The following is a 10835-nucleotide window of genomic DNA, read 5'->3' as shown; positions in this document are numbered from 1 at the left end:
ACGAAAGACAGTGTTCAATGGATGACTTAATGAAAATTTCCCGAATTTTAAAGATATAAAATACCGGAAGAACGTGATATTCTCACGGGAATTATGGGTAATATATTAAAAATGTCGGGAAAAGAAAGGCTTGAAAACGTGAACCCAACAATCCATCAACGAGCACTTGAGAGAGAAGTTACTTTTGGAGAAGAAGATGACGAAGTTTTCGACAGGATAGATTCAAGAGAGGTGTTTGATATCCTTTATTGATGAAAAATTAATATTGTGTAAATATTCTCGGCATGTACATGTCTTTCCTGCGAGTGAAGCGATAAATAACTAGCGCGAAGCGTGAGCAACGGACTCAACGTGAGTTTTATGCTAATATGTTTATGTATGCAAGTCCCACGTCTATTCACTAGAACTTCATGTCTGTACACACAGTGTGTAAGTAGCCTCAACTCGCGTGGCAAACAGCGAGGGCTGCTAATACTACATGTTATGCCGTGGATATACACGAGTGTTTTATAAATAGTTGCAATTCACATTGCAGTGGAATATGACAGTGTTCAAAATTCACATTTCTGTATTGGTGAGATACTATTAATAAACAGTAAATAGTGAGATGGTCTCGTGTTTGCAGAGCGAGTAAGATGAGATCCGCACTAGTTTTGTGAGTGACACCATCACCGGCATTTGACTGTCTTCATAAACATGTTCAAAATTCACATTGCTGAAAATAAGTCTCCTCTATAGATGTAAAAATAAAATGATCAGTGTCCATTCATAGATGCATTGGTGAGATCGTGGACGTATTAGAGGTCTATTTACGGAAGGGGGGGGGGGGGTTCCTGGGGAGAAATTGGGGGGGGGGGTTGCATGAAAAAAACGAGGGTTCAAGGGGGGGGGGGGGCATGAAAATTCTGATGGTCTGAAAGGAGGGCCCAAAATATTGTGCTCACGATTTGAACCAAATTAAACGTTGGGGGTGGTCGTTTACCGAGTAAATTAAAAAAAATTCTTGCGGCTTTGCCACAATGTACCTTCTAAAACCTATATTCAGTAATGAGTTGGGTGACAGCAATGCAAATGTATTTGTGTATGTCTTCCTCTGTCTGTTTGTTTGTCTGTCTGTCTGTATGTATGTATCTCTCTTTCTCTAGTCTCAGTCTGTCTGTCTCTTTCTGTGTCGTTCTGTCTGTCTGTGTGTGTGTGTGTGTGTGTGTGTGTGTGTGTGTGTGGCGGTATGTATCTCTCTAGTCTCAGTCTGTCTGTCTGTCTGTCTGTCTGTCTGTCTCTCTTTCTTTCTCTGGAGATTTTTTTTGAACATTCAAACCCCAGGAGCAGTCGTTTACCTTGTACTTTGCAAAATTGTACACGTCATTTACCTACCATACATTTAATTATGAGGCAGTCAGTAGCCAAAAAAATTTGTGTCTGCCAATATATCTCTGAAAAGTTAGAGTGTAGGTAATATAACCATACAGTTGTATAGTAATGTATTAATTTGACTTGAGTAAAATTGGGGTATTCTATGGTTTTTGATAATGTGTATGGTTTGAAATTTTATGCCATTAAATGGCCTCCTACATGTCCTTATTTTTTAAAAAGTGTTTACTGTGGGAGAGGAAAATCCCCTCCCACACCCTCCCCACTAGCTATCATGGGGGATGTTTTTTTCTGCCCAGAATCAAAACTGAAAGATAAAACCCTGCTGACTAAGTATCTCAAAGTACAGCCCACTGTGTGACCTTTTTCACAAAGCCCACATATTATTTGTAAAGAAATCTCTCATTGTTATGTATGGATGCCGAAGTTGATTTCCACTGTTAGTTTAATGTAGTGCACTATACAACTCTGTGGAAGGGAGGGGGGGGGGGGGGTACTGTATCATTACACATTAAAATGTGTAGCTGGGAAGGGGGGGGGGGTTGGGCTACAAAAATATTCTTGGGTTCATTTTGGGGGTGCCATGACATTTTTTGAGAGCACGAAAGGGGGGGGGGGGGCTGCAAAATTTATTTTGACCAAAATAATTTGCCCCCCCCCCCCCCACCACCATAAATTCTGACTCCAGCCTTAGTCCTCCTTGCAGATGGAGTAAGTTGGGACTCGATTCTGACAATGTCCCTAACCTTCTCTCCAGAGAGTGGACATTTTCAGAAGTGAGTCACTTATATCCCAACTTACACACTCTCTCTCTCTCTCTGCAGCATGGAAGTTGTACTTCCATTCTCTGCAGTCAGTGTTTGTTTGAGTTCTGATAATGGATCTCTGAAAACTTAATTGTGTTCAGTTTGAAAATCAACAGTTTTATTTGCACAAGTTTGAAATGAGACTGATAGGGTAAGCAATTGCAAAATTTGTATCATGGCCTACGAAATGCAAGTTTCCTTGACCATCAGTACATCTTATCCGTAATATCAATGATCCGGAGCATCCTTTGACGTTGGAAGATCTCAATGTGGTGGAACAGACACATGTAGAGGTAAATGCTGATTTTATTGTCGCAGAAAATTCAATTTAACTATAGTATAACCCAACTGTGTGTGAAACCTCAAGTACTTATTTGTGTTTACATTTGACAACCCAGGTAGATGATGAAGAAAGTGAAGTGAAAGTGAACTTCACACCAACAATACCACATTGTAGTATGGCTACGTTGATTGGTCTTTCCATCAGGGTCAAGTTGCTGAGGTCATTGCCACAGAGATTTAAGGTGAGAGTCATTTGACATGAAAGGAACCACTGGTAATTCTTCAACGCTTGCCTATTTTGATGTCACAACATTTTGTGTTACATGTGACTAAACAGTTTCTCGATCTGTACAACTTACTACAAGGCAAGCATTTTACATTTGATGTATAGATAGATTTATGAATATCCACGTTTTCTTTGCTAATAGAAAAATGAAAGCACATTCTCATTTCTTGTAGTCCTGTATGGCACAGTTTAATGATATAAAATTAATGTACAGAGTATTCAAGTTCTGTGGTATATCCTATGAATCTGGAGCAAGACAGAGTTTTGTAGGGCAATGTAGAGCGCCCTCGTTCATCTCTTTGAGGAGATCTGGCCTGTATTTAACATCACTTAGCATATCTATTCTTTGATTCTACCATGTTGATGAGCTTAACAAGAATCATCCTGATTGGTTGTTAAATACAATTCTCTATTGTCCTTATTGTACATGTAGCCAATCATTGGATAGTTTAGTTTTGTGTGCTCTGTATAACTTTGCGCAAGTACCCAGTACAATACAAGGTATACTTCTCATTTTTGATTTGATGTTGATGTGCTACCCTTCAGCTTCAGCCAGTGTAGCAGACCTGTGAGTTACAATTGGGTGGGTGTGTATATATTTATATATAATTCCACGAAATCAATGTTAGTTTTACGTCATGATGCTCCTGGTATGATTCCTCGGACTACAAATTCTTGGCGACCGGCTTGAATTTGTATTAGTCCACGGAATGATACTTGTCAATGGAAATCAATGTTAGTTGTACGTCATAATGCTCCAAGTATGATTCTGTAGACTAATACGAATTTGAGCCAGTAGGCAAGAATTTGTACACATTTCATTCACTGCTTCATGCAAACCAGTGGCCATAAAAAAAAAAAGATTTTAGCCCTCACTTTTGCCAAATTTGGGGCGCCCAGGCCCCTCTTGTGGTGGTTATGAGAAATGGCTGGAACTCCAATACCTGAATATGCCTCGAGTCCAAACTCAAAGTTCATTCCTCCATTCCGGCCACTCCACGCTGTATCGTCAAACTTGTACTTAGATCTTGAATGTTATCCTCAGAATTTAGGACTTAATTTCTTGTTGTGATTTCTTGTTGATTTCAGGTGGATGTTATCATTACTCCTGGCTCACATGCATCAGAAGCAGCAGGTAAGATTGCATTTACCTTTTAACTTTTCAGAAAAGTTCTGAATTTTGATCGTTAAGTTCTCTCAATATCACAGTCATCGTCACCTTTTATGATTCAGATTGTATTTTGTTCTACAGTCGAAAAATAATGAAGTTTGAAACAATTGGTTGTCTTTCTCGACAAAATTCATAAAGATTTGAAGGTTTGGTTGTTTCTTTGCAATAAAGGTCACCAGCCCAAAAAGCTCATACAACTCAAAATATATCTACAGTTCAGAAAAAATAATAGAAGCAATGTATGAAAACTTAGGTTCTGATTTTGAAAGCATAATAGGTGAAACATGCCAGCTCATTTAACTTTGTGACATTTTGTGAGCTTACCAGTGATATAAATTAATCATATGACCGGTGTGCGTAAAACCATCTTGGGAGGAATGTCCTTCTCAGCTCATCATAACGAGGACAAAATGCTAAGAAATAATACTTGTTTTCTATAACGGAAACATTGTCTAAGCTACAGAAGGTACAATAACATAAGTTTTCTTGAATGTTTTGGTGTCTTCCTCTCGCAATATTTAAAATTGGGACAAAATTCTTGCTAATGTTGCTACATCTTATTGTCTCCCATGAAAGAAATTACATTAGGGCGGTTATGTTTTAATCCGTTGACATGCTTAGAAGAAGTGTGTGTTGTTACAGTGTATATGATTGGGTGACAATCTGCTCAGGTAATGGTAGCACATGCAAAGAAATGTTATAATTTTAGGAAGAGTGTTGTCATGACAAATAATGAAATACGTGAGGATTTCTGTGAAAGTGTAGCAATATTAATAAGTGTGTTGTATGAGACAACTATTGTTTCAAGTCAGCTGGCGTCCATTGTATACAGCAAGTTATCTTTGATCTCAGGGTTTTCACTAGAGTTTTTAGTTAAGGTAGCAAAATAACTAATACAGAGAGAGTAGAGTGGTGTACAGACACGTAGCAGGTGTATGGTGTGGTTGGGGAGAGTACAAGAGGAAGTGAATGTAATCAGAAAATATTACATACAGTAAATGACCGTCAACCTACCAATGCACATTCAAACATACAGACATGTAATACAAAGTTAGTGAACACATATTGCCTGGCCTATATTCGGGCTATAGCACCCGTTTATTACACCCGAGGGACTGTGAGTTACCAGAATCACATGCTATGGAAATAGGGGGTAATGAACGGGTGCTATAGCCCGAATACAGGCCAGGCAATATGTGTTTTATAATATACCTCATGCTGTGAACTCACCGTCCAGTGGCAGACGACATCATCAGAAGCTGCCATTTTGACCTGCTGTGAACTCGGGGTGGTCACATGACCATGAAATAGTTGATGGAACTATTCCCCTAGGGAAATAGTCATTCTATTTTCCTATCACGTGACTGATTCTAGTGAATCATGGCACAGCATTATCACTAGGTATATTATAAAATGAACTATTACAGAAAAATCAGATGGCAAAAGATTGCAATTTGTATGAAATCTGTGAATATTGATATTATTAGATTCATATTTGTGATGTCTAGAAAACCTATTGATTGATTTGATTCATATTGAATAGTCTTGCATTGGGAATAAAAAAATATTTGCAACTGACCACTTGGTGGCGCTATTCACATTTGTTCTGTCATACATTATGAATTTAATTAAAGTCCATGTGTCATGCCTTTGACCTTGCAATCATATCTCTTCTTTTATTAATGATTTTTTCCTGTCTAAAACATAAGTTTATTCAGAACCGTAACACATTTTTGTTAAAATTCAGAAAATAAGACGAAAAATTCTCAAATGAAATGTAGTATAATTAATTGTTGTTACATGTACAGTACTTGTTTAATCATTACATCACATTCAGTCTTGGAATGCTTCTTAGTCCTCGTGTATTGAAATGTTACCATGCGTTACAGTGTTTTCAAAGTATGAACGATGAAGTACTGCAACATATTGATACATTACTGAACTTGCCCTGATACATTGACATACAGATTTAGCTATAGTAGTCACTCATGCATTGCCTACACAGCAGCAAAGTTGAATAACAGTTTACTTTGATGTCACGCACTATTCATTGTTGTAAATAAACCTGCCTAGATATCATCATGATGAGATGTACTGAGTGATGTATTTATAGACAAAAACCTTGGTAACTGTAAGAGGGGCCAAATTTAAAATTTGCTATTGTTGAATAGTGATGTGCCCTATTGCGGCACATCGTTGATCCGACCTACAAAGACAGAGACCATGGTTCATGTTCAGTAGTTTTTCGTTCATACTTTGATTGGAAGCACTATAATAGTTTGATTACTTGTGTTTAGATATGACTACGAGTAATTATCTGTGTTTAATAACTAACATTGTATACAAATCACTTCCTGTATATACATACACTAACAAACTTTTTTGTACATTTGAAAAAAAAAACATTTGTTGCACTTGGTAGCGAGGTACAAATGCCGTATGGGGCTGTTTTTTTATTTGCAAGTAGAAAAACATATTAAAGTTGTTTTATTAATTAAAAATTTTAAAATGGACACCCATTTGTCATTCATATGGCCATTTTTATTTATAATTTCATTGTGTCCTCTGATATTTAACACGAAGAATTTGATTGTTCTGTAACCTTTGCAGGTGTTAGATGTTTTTTTTTTACACTTATTTGTTTAATTTTGGTAACTTGACAATCAGTGTACAGAAGCATTTAGGTGTCAAATTTATTGATAGGAGATAAGCTATATAGAAGGATTAAAAAGATTGTTGTTAAGCCCTGTTGACCTTCATAACCAAGCAGCTGTGTGTTTCTCACCTTCATCGCAACATAAATCAAACTGTCACGTTAATAGGATATTGTTAATATATTATCCAGGTACAAGAAATCTTATACACGAGCCAAGTTAAACAAAAAAATGTAGAATATATACACTGGTTCATACATGCTTCTAAGTCGTGACAATGCACATCTACGTCACTGGATCTGCTGTTTTCGAAATACGAGTCAAAACGTTCAAAATTGCCATTTTATACTTTCCTTGATTTTTCTTTAGTATTACTGGCAATGGTATAATTATATTATTCCCCAATAATTTTCTTCATTCAGCTGGAAAATACTCGTGACCTAAGGGTTTGCCACTACTCATCTAGCGACTCATGGTGACAAGGACTTCATAGGTCACTCATATTTTCCTTGGCTGGCTGGCTGAACGAAGAAAAATATTGGGGGAATAATATCTAATAATATCAAATTATGTGTCATTTGGATTTGTATTATTTGTCAACTGTCTAAGACAAGATCTCAGCAACATGGATTGAAAGTTTTCACAACTTGTGTCACGGAAAATTCTTTTTTATAAACCTTTAAAAATAGCTCAATAAAAGTTACTTATATCAATTAACAGTGCAATAAAAATATCAGATACTTGCAATATTTTGACTTACAGCCATCTTCATCTGGCAATGATATTGCTGAGAACTGCACTCATAGGAAATTATTCAAACATTTAAAGATGCATATGGCATCAGTAAACTTGTTGTTTCAAAAATGTCTGTTGTTATCGACATACATATATATGGTTATTAGCAGTGTATCCATATTCAATATTTATGAAGCATATTACTATAGTTACAAATACAAATTCTACTCACAAGAGTTAGAGTAAATTTTGGCAGCAAATCCCAACTTTCCACTAGCATCATGTCCTCATTGTCAGGGGTGTACTACATGTTTACATTATTACTTATTTTGTATGTTCACATGTTCGTGACTTATTTTGCATATTTACATATTAATGACTTATTTTGCATATTTACATATTAATGACCTGTTTTGCATATTTACTCTATTATTTTTCATATTGACATATTGATTGGTATTTTACAGAAGTACATATTCATTACTTTTTTTGCTTATTTACATATGCTTCGACTTATTTTGTACATTTACATAATTGATGTTATTCGTAATCTGGACTATGTCCAGCGTTTCATAGCTTCTTTCTGATTATTTTGTTTATTTGTTTATTTCAGTGAACAAACAACTTTCAGACAAAGAACGTGTCGCAGCAGCCTTGGAGAACAATTCTTTATTGCAAGTAGTCAACCAATGCTTAACACGAAGATAACATAAGGTGGTGTAGGAACTTAAGACAGTGAAAAGGGACCTCTTTGTGTATTCATTCAGGAACAGTTTGATATTCGAGCTTTGGAAGTGAACTGCTTGTCTGTTTCATCATTGTAAAACCACAGACCTCGCCTTACATCACCATCTGAGACAACGTGTAGATTTTTCACCTACGCAAGCATTATCTGTGAATAGCTAATTCAGTCACTTTGTACACGCACACTACAACCAATCAGATTGTCTCGTACATACCTGGCGATACATCCTCACGGTGTCATTACATTTAAATATTCATCACTCATTCAAAGAAATGGAACTGATAGTGGCTAATTAATGCGAGAGGTACTAATGCCAGGAAAAATATGCTCTGGATTGTGAAAATGGTCAGTGAGAGTCATAATGAAAAGAGAGTAAAAGAGTGAAAACAAGGCTAGGAAATGCCTTGCAGTCAAAGTTGATAACACAAACTGCTATGTACTGCAGGAATCAGGATGGAGTTGAAGAATGATTAAAGTATCCTGTTTATGGACTATTTACTTACAAAGCCATATCATAATCATTTGTGATTAAAATCTCACGTAGAAACATAACTCAATTCTTTATTTAATTTCTGATTTACTTTATAATAAGTAAATCACAACCTCTCATCCCCCTTATTATGAATAATTACAGTTCCACAGTTTACACATTTGATAAATGGCATTTCAGTTTGTTTCAAACGTTGACACAAAATTTTCTTTTTTTAATTTATGATATTGTTTCATTGATTCTTAAAAGCCTCAGTATTGAAGTGTGTTGGTGCTTCTTCCACAGAACTTTATATCCATGCTATGTGTTGTCAAATAATACCAAAAATAAAGTTCACTCTTTTTTTACACACCGCAGTTATTGTCGTACATGTATCATGTTTACCAGCATTGTTCACATTTATTTCAATGAATGCATTTTTGCACAAACCTACTGCATTGATTGACCGGGGATTTTTGCACCCAATGGTACTTTAAAAGTGGCCATATGGATGAGAATTAGGTATTTATTAAAACAACTGTACAGTGTTTTTCTTCTTGATAAAAAAAAACGATGTGAAATACCATATACCAAGTCCTTGTTTGTTACTCAATAAATTGCAAAACATTAAAAGTAGTGTAAACTGTTTTTTATTGTACTTACAATAACAACCTTTTACACTTTGCATCTTTTTTTTTGAGTAGAAAAAAAATAGTAAAGTTGTTTAAAAAAATTAAAAATCCAAAATAAATACCCCCAATTCTCATCCATATGGCCACTTTAACTACACTTTAAGGCAAAATGATCCTCTGGATAATATTCTCTTTGATAATCATGACATGTAAAATTGCGCCAAAACAATGACTATTTGCTGAGACACAATATTCTATTAACTTAACCGCTATGAAAGATCAACAAGTTGTTTTGATAGCACAGAAACTGACTGTAAACCCTCTGGGCTGACAATTTTGTTTGCCTGTATCATGGTATGTTCAGTCAGATAGCAAAAGTGTCTGTGTTATTGTTTTGCCAGAGGACAATAATCACAAAAGTAAGTATATCTTTACTTGATGCATAGACGCTCTCTATTCTTGATGAAACACCTTGGATTGAGATGCAAATACAGTATAAAATGTGTTGTATGTCTGCAGTGCAAGACAAACAGTAACAGTCAGTTTGATTGATAGGGTACACTATTTCTGTTGTGTTATTTGATATGCTCTATTTATCTTCACTTGTTTTCATTATCACCTCACTCAGTAGACGTCACAGGTTGGTATGATTGAAATTCTCTCTCTAAAAGCCTCTTGATCACTAAATGAAACTGTCGCATTTCTCAATTTTCAGTGAGTGATAGTTATAAGACAACCCCCCCCCCCCTCCCGCCCCAAAGTTTTAAAAAAAGAAAAAATCCCACAGATATGAACAACTATTGAAAGTGCCCATATGGATGATAAGGCCAAATGAAAAAAAGTTGTTTGGCTCCGGTTACCGAACCCTAACTAGTTTTTCATGCTGACCCTAAACTCTTTTTTTTTGCATATTCGAGAAAAAGATAATAAAATCGCAAAAATCATGAAGTCTCGCAAGAAATAGTGGGTGTAGAACTGACATCAACTTCAAAAAGACAAAATAAAACTGTTCTTCCAATCTGTAATGACTGTACATCTGATAGGAAGACGTAAACAACACGGAGACCATTCGGAAAACAATGGAAAACCTGAACTAGACACACATGAAAAAAAAAAAATAAAATAAAATAAAAAAATCTACCAACCCCACCTATTTTAAAATTGAATGTAATCAGAACCACACAAATTTTTTTATGCCTAAATGGGTATGCATTTTGCAGTTTTTAATTAAAAAAACATTTTACCATGTTTTTCTTACGTTTTCCTAACTAAATGTAGAACAGCATCAATAAAGTCCTTGTTAATTCAATAAATTTTGTATGTAAATATTGTATGTACAATTAACATTGTACACACTTTTTAATTTTTTTTTCTTACAATTTACCGAGTTACAAACAAGAGCTGGGTATATGTTGTTTCATATTATTTTTTTTTCAATTAAACACTAAAAATAAATACTAAATTCTCATCCATATCGGCCACTTTAATAGGCATTTTATACAGGAAAAAAAAGGTGTTTAAAATAGAGGCCAGTGAACGTAACCATCATGTTGCCAATTCAAATAATTTCATGTTTATTTAACAGCTATGAACAGAGGGTAAATGGCGAATACATAAAAATCTGAGGCGAGATTTTTCAATAAAACCACGACCTCTCCCCCTCAGTACGTCTTTTACGATTTAG

The 10835-nt window shown here is 35.5% G+C and overlaps 1 protein-coding gene across 1 annotated transcript; it reads left to right on the top strand.

Annotated features, from left to right (window-relative positions):
• The first annotated feature begins 111 nt into the window (after positions 1-111).
• On the top strand, positions 112-8873 carry LOC144437629 (cytosolic iron-sulfur assembly component 2B-like). The gene is made up of 5 exons (XM_078126612.1): positions 112-238; positions 2391-2470; positions 2576-2701; positions 3835-3880; positions 7919-8873. The coding sequence occupies exons 1-5, from the start codon at positions 112-114 to the stop codon at positions 8011-8013; spliced, it is 474 nt and encodes a 157-aa protein (XP_077982738.1). The 3' UTR covers positions 8014-8873.
• The last annotated feature ends 1962 nt before the right edge of the window (positions 8874-10835 follow it).

The sequence above is a fragment of the Glandiceps talaboti genome, chromosome 7 (genome assembly GCF_964340395.1).
Source record: "Glandiceps talaboti chromosome 7, keGlaTala1.1, whole genome shotgun sequence".
NCBI lineage: Eukaryota > Metazoa > Hemichordata > Enteropneusta > Spengelidae > Glandiceps > Glandiceps talaboti.
The sequence above is the reverse complement of the archived record's forward strand: the minus strand, read 5'-3'. Positions and strand labels throughout refer to the sequence as shown.